General features: G+C 42.9%; 1 protein-coding gene across 1 annotated transcript in view; it reads left to right on the top strand.

Moving 5' to 3' along the window:
- ADCY10 (adenylate cyclase 10) overlaps window positions 1-8,475 on the top strand; it is an 88,233-nt gene extending 79,758 nt beyond the window's left edge. The window contains exons 31-32 of the mRNA XM_059903341.1: window positions 7,342-7,530; window positions 8,100-8,475. Coding sequence (XP_059759324.1) covers window positions 7,342-7,530; window positions 8,100-8,261 — 351 coding nt within the window. The 3' untranslated portion in view covers window positions 8,262-8,475. The remainder of the gene's footprint in view (window positions 1-7,341; window positions 7,531-8,099) is intronic.
- The last annotated feature ends 6,217 nt before the right edge of the window (window positions 8,476-14,692 follow it).

Below are 14,692 nucleotides of genomic sequence, written 5' to 3'. Positions count from 1 at the left end.
CGCATCTTCCAGGAGAAATTAAGAAGTTCCTGCTTTGTGTTCTCCCTGAGAATCCTTGTTCCCATGTTGCCTGCACTGCATTTTAACGGCTTATTTGAATACTCCCTTAGCTGGTGCTCAAGGCATGGCGTCTTGCTCAGGATAAATCGCCCAGCAAAGAAAAATACAAGATACCAGTCAGATTTTTACCACAGTTGTCTCCGCCGTGTGGCTGACAGGGTCTTGGTGCTCCAGCAAGTGTCAGGCCTGAGCCTCTGAGGTGGGAGAGCCGAGTTCAGGACATTGGACCACTGGAGACCTCCTGGCTCCACGTAATATCAATTGGCGAGAGCTCTCCCAGTGATCTCTGTCTCAACACTAAGACCCAGCTCCACTCAATGACCAGCAAGCTCCAGTGCTGGACACCCCATGCCAAACAACTAGCAAGACAGGAACACAACCCCACCCATTAGCAGAGAGGCTGCCTAAAATGATACTAAGTTCACAGACACCCCAAAACACACCACCAGACGTGGTCCTGCCCACCAGAAAGACAAGATCCAGCCTCATCCATCAGAACACAAGCACCAGTCCCCTCCACTAGGAAGCCGACACAACCCACTGAGCCAAATTTACCCACTGGGGGCAGACACCAAAAACAATGGGAACTACAAACCTGCAGCCTGCAAAAAGGAGACCCCAAACACAATAAATTAAGCAAAATGAGAAGACAGAGAAATACACAGCAGATGAAGGAGCAAGGTAAAAACCCACCAGACCAAACAAATGAAGAGGAAATAGGCAGTCTACCTGAAAAAGAATTCAGAGTAATGATAGTAAAGATGATCCAAAATCTTGGAAATAGAATGGAGAAAATACAAGAAATGTTTAACAAGGACCTAGAAGAACTAAAGAGCAAACAAACAATGATGAACAACACAATAAATGAATTAAAAATTCTCTAAAAGGAATCAATATCAGAATAACTGAGGCAGAAGAATGGATAAGTGACCTGGAAGATAAAATAGTGGAAATAACTACCACAGAGAAGAATAAAGAAAAAAGAATGAAAAGAATTGAGGACAGTCTCAGAGACCTCTGGGACAATATTAAACACACCAACATTCAAATTATAGGAGTCCCAGAAGAAGAATTGAAAAAGAAAGGGACTGAGAAAATCTTTGAAGAGATTATAGTTGAAAACTTCCCCACCACATTTTAACTGTATATTTGAATACTCCCTTAGCAGGTGCTCAAGGGATGATGTCTTGGTCAGAATAAATCACCTAATATGGGAAAGGAAACAGTCAATCAAGTCCAGGAAGTGCAGAGAGTCCCAAACAGGATAAATCCAAGGAGAAACAAACCAAGACACATATTAATCAAACCATCAAAATTTAAATACAAAGAAAAATATATTAAAAGTAGGAAGGGAAAAGCAACAAATAACATACAAGGGAATCCCCATAAGTGTAACAGCTGATCTTTCAGCAGAAAATCTGTAAGCCAGAAGGGAGTGGCAGGACATATTTAAAGTGTGAAAGGGAAAACTCTACAACCAAGATTACTCTACCCAGCAAGGATCTCATTCAGATTCGACAGAGAAATTAAAACCTTTACAGACAAGCAACAGCTAAGAGAATTCAGCACCACCAAACCAGCTTTACAACAAATGCTAAAGGAGCTTCTCTAGGCAGGAAACACAAGAGAAGGAAAAAACCTACAATAACAAACCCAAAACAATTAAGAAAATGGTAATAGGAACATACATATGGATAATTACCTTAAATGTAAGTGGATTAAATGCTCCAACTAAAAGACATAGACTGGCTGAATGGATGCAAAAACAAGACCCGTATATATGCTGTCTACAACAGACTGACTTCAGACCTAGGGACACATACAGACTAAAAGTGAGGGGATGGAAAAAGATATTCCATGCAAATGGAAATCGAAAGAAAGCTGGCGTAGCAATTCTCATATCAGACAAAATAGACTTTAAAATAAAGACTTACAAGAGACAAAGAAGGACACTACATAATGATCAAGGGATCATCATTCTCAATGGTGAAAAACTGAAACCATTTCCACTAAGATCAGGAACAAGACAAGGTTGCCCACTCTCACCACTATTATTCAACATAGTTTTGGAAGTTTTGGCCACAGCAATCAGAGAAGAAAAAGAAATAAAAGGAATCCAAATTGGAAAAGAAGAAGTAAAACTGTCACTGTTTGCACATGACATGATACTATACATAGAGAATCCTAAAGATGCTATCAGAAAACTACTAGAGCTAATCAATGAATGTGGTAAAGTAGCAGGATACAAAATTAATGCACAGAAATCTCTTGCATTCCTATACACTAATGACAAAATATCTGAAAGAGAAATTAAGGAAACACTCCCATTTACCATTGCAACAAAAAGAATAAAATATCTAGGAATAAACCTACCTAAGGAGACAAAAAACCTGTATGCAGAAAACTATAAGACACTGATGAAAGAAATTAAAGGTGATACAAACAGATGGAAAGATATACCATGTTCTTGGATTGGAAGAATCAACATTGTGAAAATGACTATACTACCCAAAGCAGTCTACAGATTCAATGCAATCCCCATCAAACTACCAATGGCATTTTTCACAGAACTAGAACAAAAAATTTCACAATTTGTATGGAAACACCAAAGTCCCTGAATTGCCAAAGCAATCTTGAGAAAGAAAAACAGACCTGGAGGAATCAGGCTCCCTGACTTCAGACTATACTACAAAGCTACAGTAATCAAGACAGTATGGTACTGGCACAGAAACAAAAATACAGATCAATGGAACAGGATAGAAAGCGCAGAGATAAACGCACGCACATATGGTCACCTTATCTTTGACAGAGGAGGCAAGTATATACAATGGAGAAAAGACAACCTCTTCAATAAGTGGTGCTGGGAAAACTGGACAGCTACATGTAAAAGAATGAGATTAGAACACTTTCTAACACCATACACAAAAATAAACTCAAAATGGCTTAAAGACCTAAATGTAAGGCCAGACACTATAAAACTATTAGAGGAAAACATAGGCAGAACACTCTATGACATAGATCACAGCAAGATCGTTTTTGACCCCCCTCCTAGAGAAATGGAAATAAAAACAAAAATAAAGAAATGAGACCTAATGAAACTTCAAAGCTTTTGCACAGCAAAGGAAACCATAAACAAGATGAAAAGACAACCCTCAGAATGGGACAAAATATTTGCAAACAAAGCAACTGACAAAGGATTAATCTCCAAAATATACAAGCAGCTCATGCAGCTCGATATCAAAAAAACAAACAACCCAATCCATAAATGGGCAGAAGACTTAAATAGACATTTCTTCCAAGAAGATATACAGATTATCAACAAACACATGAAAGGATGCTCAGCATCACTAATCATTAGAGAAACGCAAATCAAAACTACAATGAGGTATCACCTCACACTGGTCAGAATGGCCATCACCAAAAAAATCTACAAACAATAAATGCTGGAGAGGGTGTGGAGAAAAGGGAACCCTCTTGCACTGTTGGTGGGAATGTAAATTGATACAGCCACTATGGAGAACAGTATGGAGATTCCTTAAAAAACTAAAAATAGAACTACCATATGACCCAGCAATCCCACTACTGAGCATATACCCTGAGAAAACCATAATTCAAAAAGAGATATGTACCACAATGTTCATTGCAGCACTATTTACAATAGCCAGGACATGGAAACAACCTAAGTGTCCATCGACAGATGAATGGATTAAGATGTGGCACATATATACAATGGAGTATTACTCAGCCATGGAAAGAAACGAAAGTGAGTTATTTGTAGTGAGGTGGATGGACCTAGAGTCTGTCATACAGAGTGAAGTAAGTCAGAAAGAGAAAAACAAATACTGTATGCTAACACATATATATGGAATCTAAAAAAAAAAATGATTCTGATGAACCTAAGGGCAGGACTGGAATAAAGACACAGACATAGAGAATGGACTTGAGGACACGGGGAGGGGGAAGAGTAAGCTGGGATGAAGTGAGAGAGTAGCACTGACATATGTACACTATCAAATGTAAAATAGATAGCTAGTGGGAAGCAGCTGCATAGCACAGGGAGATCAGCTCGGTGCTTTGTGACCACCTAGAGGGGTGGGATAGGGAGGGTGGGAGGGAGAACCAAGAGGGAGGGGATATGGGGATATATGTATACATATAGCTGATTCACTTTGTTATACAGCAGCAACTAACACAACGATGTAAAGCACTTTTACCTCAATAAAGATGTTAAAAAAAAAAGAAAAAAAAAGAATCATATCATTGGAAAATATTCATAACGTGGTGCTAAAAGAGAAAAAAATGTTACTGTATTGGTGATTAATTTTGAAACTATGCACCTCAGATTGGGACTAGAACCCACGTGCCAGGACTCGAACCCAGCCAAAACCCACAGTCTTCCAACTGAGATCACACACCTGGTCTCAGGACTTAATGAAGCTCAGGTTTTTGATGTCTTGTCACAGAAAGAATTCAGTGAGAGACAAAGTGATAGGTAAGAAGTGGATTTATTTAGAGAGAAACACACTCCACAGACAGAGTGTGGGCCATTTCAGAAGGTGAGAAAGGCACCAGGGTATGGGGGTTGTCAGTTTTTATAGGGGTGGGTAATTTCATAGGCTAATGAGTAGGAGGAGTATTCCAGCTATTTCAGGGAAGGGGTGGGGATTTCCAGGAATTGGGCCACTGCCCACCTTTTGATCCTTATGGATCCTTGGAACTGTCATGGTACCTGTGGGTGTGTCATTTAGCTTGCTGATGTATTACAGTGAGTGTATACTGAGGCTCAAGGTCTAGTGGAAGTCGACTTGTCCACCATCTTGGACCCATTTGGTTTTTGGGGGTTTTTTTGTTTTTAATTTTTATTTTTGGCTGTGTTGGGTCTTCGTTTCTGTGTGAGGGCTTTCTCTGGTTGTGGCAAGTGGGGGCCACTCTTCATCACGGTGCGCGGGCCTCTCACTATCGCAGCCTCTCTTGTTGCGGAGCACAGGCTCCAGACGCGCAGGCTCAGTAGTTGTGGCTCACGGGCCTAGTTGCTCCGCGGCATGTGGGATCTTCCCAGACCAGGGCTCGAACCCGTGTCCCCTGCATTGGCAGGCAGATTCTCAACCACTGCGCCACCAGGGAAGCCCCGACCCATTTGGTTTTAATCAGTTTATGTCATGTCCTTGGGCTATGTTGTTCTTTCAAAGATTGTGCCCTGCTCCCTTCCCTCCTGTTTCAGTGTGATCCCAGTTGTGGTGGGTATGAGTGTGTGTGTGTGTGTGTGTGTGTGTGTGTGTGTGTGTGTGTAAGTGATAGGCAGTGTCAACTGAAGAAAAACACACAACCTAAAAGTTGCAAGTTAAATTTTCTTCGGGGATCTTACTGAGGACTATAGTTGTAGCCTGGAGGTTGGCCTCTCAGATAGCTTTTGAGTAACTGCTCTGAAGAAGTAAGGAAGGAGACAGGATATATAGGAGTTTTTTCCTAGGAAGAACATGAAAAGATTACTGCTAGTCACAAAGAACAGATATCTCAAGTTAATGACTTTAGCACTTTTCTATGTACGGAAGATGCAAGGATCTGGGTTCATTGAAATTATTCCTTAGATATGCAGCTTAACTATCTATGGCCAGTATCCAAAACACAAAATGCTTCCTGTTTTTCTCAGGCCCCGCCATCGGTGGGTGGCTGCAGTAGCTAATGGCTTGATTCTTGTAGAACTGTGATGGTGGGCAACATTCCCTGTCCACAGCAAAGAAATTAAAAAACGGGAGAGTATGTATCCAAATGTGAAAATATTTCTTTTTATGTGTTATAATTAAGAGTGATTTTCTTTTTCTATCCTCATTTTTTCCCTAAATTCTGAGTTGTTTGTTCGTTTTTCCCTTTTATTCCCCCCTCTCCAATGTCTACATATTTTTTTTTCAATTGAGGTATAATTCTCTAGATTTTGAAAATCAACTTATATTGCTTTGGTAATCAAAAGAAAATATTGTGGTTTTGTTGTTGTTGTTACTGAACTGAACTTGGGTCTGCTTGCCCACCACACAGCAAAGCCAATTTACTGACACCAGGTAGTGGTGAAGGAAAGTACAGCATTTATTGTCAGGCCCAGAAAGGAGAATGGATGGCTCATGTTCAAAAGACCCAAACTCCCCAAAGATTTTCAGGGAAGGGTTTTTATTTTTATTTTTAAAAATATTTATTTATTTATTTGGCTGCGTCAGGTCTTAGTTGTGGCACGTGGGATCTTCGTTGTGGCACGCGAGTTCTAGAGTGCGCAGGCTCATTAGTTGCAGCACGCGGCTCTCTAGTTGTGGTGCACAGGCTCTAGAGCGCACAGGCTTAGTTGCCCTGCAGCACATGGGATCTTAGTTCCCTGACCAGGGATCAAACTCATGTCCCCCGCACTGGAAGGCGGATTCTTAACCACTGGACCACCAGGGAAGTCCCTCAGGGAAGGGTTTTTAAAGGCAACATTTTGGGGTGAGGGCTGCAGGGTACATGACTTTATTCTGATTGGCTGGTGGTGATGTAATAGGGTGGTATTTCAGGATTCTTAATCATCAACCTTCGGTTCCAACCAGTCTGGGTCTGTATCTTGTAGTCAGCATGTAGTCACAATCCTCTACCTGGGTGGGAGTCTTAGTTCCTGCAGAAGAACTCAAAGATATGTATCCGATTGTGATGTATATCCCTTGGGGAGGAGCTAGGATTCTGTTTTATCACTGAACTATTGTTTCTTGACTGTTTTTCCACATCCCCTCGCTTCCCTAATTAGTAACTGCTTGAGTCTGCCCTTTGGAACTCAGGGAAGGCCTAGAAGACCAAAGCCCTTTTCTACAAACGGGAAACAGGGGACACAGAAGGGCTTTTGTACGTGGGAGAGCCCTGCAGGGTCCTGCTTAGTTTCAGTCACCCCCTTTCTTTGATACTCCTCAATCCTGGGGGGAACAGGGAGGCAGGACAAGAAAGAGAATAAAGTTTTAGATAGAGAGGCTAATCATAAACTCAGCAGGGGAACTGAGTTTCAGGGGGACCTAGTTTCATTTTTTAAAAGTGGTTACCAAAAAGGGTTATTGAGCCCACCCATATCACATTCTTGGTCTGGGTAGGCCACTGGGGCTGCTCCACCTGACATTTATCATCTAATCTCCACTACTTTCTACGTATGTCTCTGTAATATGCTTTTTCGCTTGATTGCTTATACCCTTGAAATGATCCCAAATCATCTGAGAAGGAAAAATCTTTCCAGTCAAGGACCCGTTTCTGATTCTGATATGATGCTTTTTTCTTTAGAACTTGGAGAATCTCATGGCTCAAAATACCACCGGGCCTGTCTTCTACCCAAGGCTCTACCACCTGATGGCCTATGTCTGTATACTAATGGGAGATGGGCAGAACTGCAACCTCTTCCTGAACACAGCCTTACAGCTCTGTGAAACACAAGGGAATGTGCTGGAGAAATGCTGGCTGAACATGAGCAAAGTATGTAGCATCAGCTAGCAAGCTGGGGAAGGGGATGCTCACGGGGGATGCGAAGGGGCCCCAGAAGCCCACTGCCTGGCTGGGTTTCACCAGGTGTGAAAGGCCAGCAGAGGCCTTTCTGGACCCTTACTGAAAGGGGTGACACGTCCATAGGTCAGGTATTTGCACCTCCTCTTCCCCTTTGAGTTCTCATGGGATCTTCCCCTCCTGCAAATCCCCTTTAGCAAGCTCTCCACCTTCTCGTAGGTCTCACCACATTCCACTTCGTGTTCCATGTCTTGCCTCCCTTCACGAATGTGAACTCTTAGAATGCAAAAACCACTGGGTCCCTAGCATAGTGCCTTATACTCGGTATTTGTTGAATAAGTGAATGAATGTTCACTTCTACATGTTTATTTAAAGAGTCATGTGTCAGTATCCTAGTTTGGGCTGCAAAATTCATTGTTTGCCTGTGGGTTCGCCTGGTTTTAAAAGCTCAGGGACATTTGACCATTTGGGGATTACCCCACTCTTGACCACACAAGCTGAGGAGCACTGATGAATTCTGTGTTCTCTTTGTCTCCTCTCAGGAATGGTGGTACTCAAGCTCTGAGTTAACAGAAGACCAGTGGCTTCAGACACTCTTGAGTCTCCCACCATGGGAAAAAGTTGTATCAGGCAAGGTAAACATGCAGGATATTCAAAAAAACAAATTCCTGATGAGAGCTAATATCCTGGACAATCCTTTCTAACACTTCATGAAAGAGAACAAAGATTTTAGTAAGACTCATTCTCTTGTGATTATCCATTATTAACCTTTCTTTATAGGCAGCACCATCCAGGTTCCTGCATATTCCCTTCTGTTCCAGACACAGAACCAGACCTGTTGGTTTCTCCTCTGTCTGGAGGGTTAGAAAGGGTCGGTAGTGTCATGCTTTCCTTTCTCCCAGCTTTACACAAATTCCCTTTGCCTTTCATGTTGTTTTAGCTTGACCTGTTTATTTTCAGCCCATGCAAAATTGTAGCAGATCAAAAAATTTTAATATCAAAATGGTACATGTTGCAGCAGATACACTTCTAGTTAATCTATTAAACTGAAAATGGTTATTTTTAAATGTCCAGTTGTTTAATCTTTTGTGTATAGCCCAGGATTACAAATAGCAAATTCTCCTCATGGTCTGTAAGGGCAAGATTTCAAAAGACACCTCTTTGTTGTGTGTGACTGCAGCCTCCAAAGCCCCTCTAACCACATGCACCAAATATCTGTGGAAATACATTTTTTTTTTTTTTTGGCTGCACGGCTTGTGGGATCTCAGTTCCCCGGCCAGGGATTGAACCCAGGCCACCACAGTGAAAGCCCAGAATCCTAACCACTAGGCCACCAGGGAACTCCTGGAAATAAATTTTTAAATGGAAAGATTAGCAATTTTGATGTGTCTTTTACATGCTTAGAGTTGATATATTTCTATATTTAGCAAAGTCATAGCATTCAACTTAACTTCCCAGATGTTGGAGAAGCTGCCCTAGAGCCATCTGTGGTCACTGTCTCTCTTTGTTGGCAGACAGAACAGTTCTTATAGGCACTTTGTGCCTCTGATGGTTCATGTGGAACACGTGTAGATTCAGCCCCTCTCTGTGTTGCTGCAGCTCCCTCGTGTTCACTCATTTCACAGACCCAGGTGGCCTCCTCAAGCAAGTGCCCCAGGATTTCTATTTTGTTGACTCTAGTCACCTTTTGATCCTGGAAAGAGGTTCTTCTGATGGACATCGATGTGTCCGACTTTAACGTACACCTCAAATTCTCCTGGTGATTTCCACAGGCAGTGCCCCGTGTGGGTGCGTTCTTTCATAGGCCTGTATTTCATTGTCCTGCAAAAGGCAAAGCTGTGTTTTTCCTCCTGGTAATATAACTGAGTTCTACTAAGGAGGTTGGATAATCCCAGTTGGTACCAGGAGGTTAGTCACAGGGGTCTGGGCCCTGACATGAAGGTAAGGACAGCTGGCTAGGAGATCAGAGCATTAGGTTCTAACATGAGCTCTGCCACAAGCATATTCCTGGGGGCTCATCACCTAACCTCCCTATTTCAGCGCTGGGTGTGGGTATCAAGTAAGATAATAAAGCTGTAAAAAGGAATTGAAAAATTACACTGTGCCATACAAGCAAAAAATTAGTATTAGACAGATGACTGATTTTAAACAAATGCATCAAATGTTGAACTTTGCATAAATATTGTCCCCTTCAAAGGTGTCATCCTGAAAGTTGCACACTTGTCCCATGTGCTACATAAAAATTCCTTGCTTTCTAATTGCCTTCATTATTTTATATAACATTCATCTTAATCATTCACTTATTTACTCATCCAACTAACATTTTTTTTGACTGATCACCATGCATCAGGCATTGATTAAGTTCCAGAGGTTAAGACACAAAGACATAAAAGACACAATCCTTGACCTTGGTAAACTCATAGGTCTCGTAGAGGAAACAGACACACAAGTCAACCTCACTTAGCCCATATTTCATGGTAATTATACTAGAGGTGTGTACACAGCAAACAGCATGGTGGAGAGAGTAGCACACACAAAAACCCAGACATCTCTGAAGACTTAGCTGAACTGCCTCTGACACGAAGTCATTTGATTACCCTGTGCCTTCCAGGTGAGGGTGGAGGGCAAGTGTGGGAGAAGATAGGTGAGTGTGTAAGGGAGAGCGGGTGCACATGAGGAGAAAAGTGAGAGCAACGCTTGGCTTATAGCAGAGAGGTGTTTGACATGGAGCTTATAGGAGATGTCCTCGGCCAAGTATCTGGGGGTCTGTTCTGCAGAGGCTGTGCTGTCCTGGAAGTGAAGTGCCGTCCTTCCAGCTCCCCCCTACACGCCCCCTCCTGGGGCAGAACCTCTCATTTACATTACCAGCACCTCCCAGATGAAGTCCTCCAGGCAGAAGCTGGGGGCTGGGTTGTGCCCACAATCCTTCATCCTCCAAGATTTTCAAAACTTCTTTCACTTTATTTGATTGGCCTCTGACCAAGCCAAAGCAAAGACTGGAGGAGGTCGACAGGGGGAGGGCAGCCTGTTACTAGAAGTACAATGAGGTAATTCCCTAAGGACTAATCAAAGAAAGTGAAAACAGAGGAAGAAGTAGGAAAAGGCCAAACTGCAATTTAGAGATTTTACATTCCACGTGTCCGAATCCAGAGGAGCAGGCATCAGGCTTTACAGGAATCCTGAACTTGCTTTCTGGCCCCAGCTACACCACAAACCAGTTATGTGACCTTTTCGTCAGTTTCCTCACCTCTAAACTAAACAGGTTGTGACAGGTTCCCATCCCTCCCCATCAGGTAGCCATTCCCTCCTCCTACCAACAGGCTGGGTGTGGGTCCACCTTCTCCGTGGCCAGCAGATGGCAGCACCAGCTCTTTGCTCTGGCCACGGCCCAAGGAACAGTTTCTGGTCAAGCTCCAAGCTTTTGTCTTCAGGTCTACAGCCTCAGCCCTGAACAGTTAGAACCATGTCAGCTCCCACGGTAGCTCACCTCATTATCTACAGGGAGCTTCCAGCATAAGGTTCTCAGGAACATCAGTTGAGAAGGTGGATTCTGGCTAGAATTCTTTTTAGGAGAAGGCAGATAATTTATGAAGATTTCAGGAACAGAGAGTAACGGAGAAGTGAAGCCCTATCTTTTCTTACTTCCTTCCTCCCTTCCTCTCTCTCTTCCTTCCTCCCTTCCTCTCTCTCTTCCTCTCTCTCTTTCTCTCTCCCTTTCTTTCTTTCTTTCTTTCTTTCTTTTCCCTTTCTTTCCTTCCTTCCTTCTCATGAGCCTGTAAACTCTCTTCCCCAAGTCTATGCGTTCCTAGAGGGCAGAGGCTCTGTCCTCATTCCCTATCTCCAGCACTATGCTCATTGCCTGGATATATAGTCAGTGCTTAGGAAATGTGAATTAGTGATTTAACCACATTTTCATTTGATCATCTTAAGTTAATTCTTACAAGCACTCTTAGAAGTAGGAACCTAGTATTTATTGAATGAGTAAACTATATGGACTTTCAGGGAGATCAATAAAAATTACTTATCATCAACTCTGCTAGCCAGACTCTGTACTCGGGTTACAATGATGAGTAAGAAACGGTCTGCACAGCGGTTACAGATGTCTATTTAAAAAACAACACGGACAACCTAAGAGCTGTGAGCTGAGTTTATTCAGTGTCTTACTGAGGACGATATCGCAGGATACAGCCTCTCAGATGTCTGAGAAACTGTTCCACAGAAGTAGGGGTGGAGCCAGGATATATATGAATTTTTTTTGCTGGAAAAAAACCCAAAACATGTACTTGAACATGTAGTTCAACATGTAGTTGAACATAAAAAGAGGACTGCTAGTCACAAAGAACAGACATCTCAAATTAATGATTTTAGTGCTTTTTTATGTATGGGAAGATGCAAGAATCTGGGCTCTTTGAAATTTTTCCATAGATATGTTTCCTAACTATCTAGGGGCTGGTCAGAGAATAATACCAGCTTGGATCAGAGGGGAATTATTAATACATAGGAGAAAATGTATCAGGCCAGTTAGGCTAAACCTCTTATCGATATGTATTTCTCCAATTAATGTGATTCCAGGATGCCAAACTAGTGCTTAATAATAGATCAGATGTTAGTCTAATGCCCAGGTCATACAGCGGTGAGGTTGCTTTACCAGGCCTTTGCCTCCACAGGAAGGGATTGCATTTTGCAATGACTTTAATGCATGCCGGCTCACAGGGAGGAGGAGGCCTGAAGGGCGGCCCTGGAAGAGTCATAATCTAAAAGCTTGAAATTAATTGAAATAGACAGAAAATTTACAATGAACCCAAATCTTTCACTTTCTCTTATGGTATTTTTGAGAGAGGTCATGGAAGGAGGCCAGTTATTTCTATCCTAGTGCTAGCTCTCCTCCTCAGTTTATTTCACTTTTCTCCCTTGGGCTTTTTTCTCTCTTGCTCAACCTCAATTAATCAACATTGAATCATGAGCTTAGCCTCCTGTCTGAGCCTGGCGTGTCTTGAGGTGTCCTGTGTCAGAGGATTCACCCTGTGCCCTCTGCATTGTGTGCTTCTTCCCGATGATACGGTGCTGGGTCTTATCCTTTAACCCGGGAGCTCAGTTTAGCTGCCTCAGCTAAAGGACACAGAGCGGCGTGGCACTTGCTGGCTGCCAGCACCCCTGTGCTGCACAGAAGTTTTACATTCTTTGGGACCAAGATCCTTGAATACGCTTTTCAGAGCCATTTCCCCCTCTGCCAGACCCACTTCCTTCAGGAATGGCTTGTAGGAACACCCAGACAGGTTATAAACAAAGCCCCTAGAGTTCTGCTGGACCAGCAAGAGCAATGGCTGGGTTTTGCAAAATGATCCCTATTCCTCTGGGTCTATTGTACATTCTAAGAGATGCCCTAGAAAATAAGTTTAGATGTTATGTTTCTTTTGTCTAGTTGAAAGAGACTCTGTAATTTAAGAAAACAAAACAAAACAACAAGCCACCCCCCCCCACACCCGCTCAATTCTATTCAAAGCAAGAGAAAGAACCTAGATTGAATCTAGATTCAAAACTCAGTCCCCAGGGTGTCCTTGTTGGGGGAAGAGAAACCTCAGACCTTAAGCAAGCCGGCCTTAGCTTTGCCATGTCCCCCGTGCCCACAGCAGAGCAGTGATTAGGTACACATGCCTGAAATTACTTAATACCCCAAAGGACAAAGTGACCACAGATGTGTTAGCCGCACAGCACTCGATGGCAGGGTTCGAAAGCAAATGTGAGAATACTAAACCTGTCAAACTTCCTCTTCCCAGATATCTGTTGGGAGATTTAAAAAAAAAAAAATCCCAGACCTTCCTTACATTCTGGAATAAGAAAGGCCAGATCCATAAAGCCCACAGTGAAGGAACGGATGGACAATTAAACGCAAACCCTGAGCCAAGAAGGGACAATAGTTTAACATCCTGTTTGTGGGAGGAAACAGACGCTGGAAGCAGCTGTTCCCCTGGGACTCTCGGAGCTTGAAAGATTTGTGCTTCCTTCTTGTAAACACAGCCAGGTCTCCTGGAGGTTCTAGAGCTCCCTCCTGCCTTCCGCCCCAGTTGTTTTTCTTACAACCTGACTCAGTCCGACTTGAGAGCAGCCTTTCGCCAGGATGTGAGGAGGCGAGGGGAGCTTGATTGCCGCCATCATCGCCTTCAGACTTAGGTCCCATTTCCAGGTGCAGGAGGACTTGTCTTTCATCCTGAGCTGCTTTTCCATGGCTGCAAGAGATTTGAATTTGGCTTTTTTTTCTTCAGTAGTTCATATGGACAGACAACAACTACAGTACCACTTGTGATAGACAAAACAAAACACCTGGTTGTAGGACTTTTTTTTTTTTTGGCTGCGCAGCATGTGGGATCTTTGTTCCCCAACCAGGGATTAAACCCATGCTCCCTGCAGTGGAAGCGTGGACTCTTAACCACTGGACCACCAGGGAAGTCCCAAAACAAGACAACTGGAAACAACCTAAATATCCAGAAATGGTTTACAACTTTATGACACATCTGTTACCCAGAAGCTGGGTTCACCTCTTGGTGGGTGTAGAGCCAATAGATACAACCAAGCCAAAGTTCAGGAGAAGAAAGGATTTATTATTACTTGCGGCAAGTAAGGAGAATACCGGGGATTTTTCTCAAAGCAGTATCTCCCCGAACAGCAAAATTGGGGAAGTTTTAAGCTAAGGATACATGCATATTTATAAAGGGGCTTGAGCAGAGGAGAATTCAGCATAGAATTGGGGCAAAGGTCGACAGAGTCCAAGCTTTAGCTGATTGAAGTCAGGAAGGTCAACATCATCCCACCCTCCACCTGGGTGGGGGCCTTAGTTCCTGCAGAACTCAAAGGTATATTATTAAGTAGGGGAAGGAACTAAGAGGAACTAGGACTTTATCACTGCTTTATCACTGCACTAGTGTTTCACTGCCTTTTCTCTGTTCCTGCATTCCTCTGTTCCCTAAAGATCATTAATTACTGAGACCTGTTCAAGGGCAAGCACTGTGGCCAGGCTTAGATCACAAAATGGCTTAGGCCAAAGAGGCTTCTCTTATGTCAAGAAAGCCATTCCTGGTTCTCTTTCTCTTTCTCTGGGGACCCCCTAACCTATCTGTTTACACATCTATACAAGAGA

Source organism: Balaenoptera ricei, chromosome 1 (genome assembly GCF_028023285.1).
Source record: "Balaenoptera ricei isolate mBalRic1 chromosome 1, mBalRic1.hap2, whole genome shotgun sequence".
In the NCBI taxonomy this organism is placed as follows: Eukaryota; Metazoa; Chordata; class Mammalia; order Artiodactyla; family Balaenopteridae; genus Balaenoptera; species Balaenoptera ricei.
This window is presented reverse-complemented; position numbering and strand designations above follow the sequence as displayed.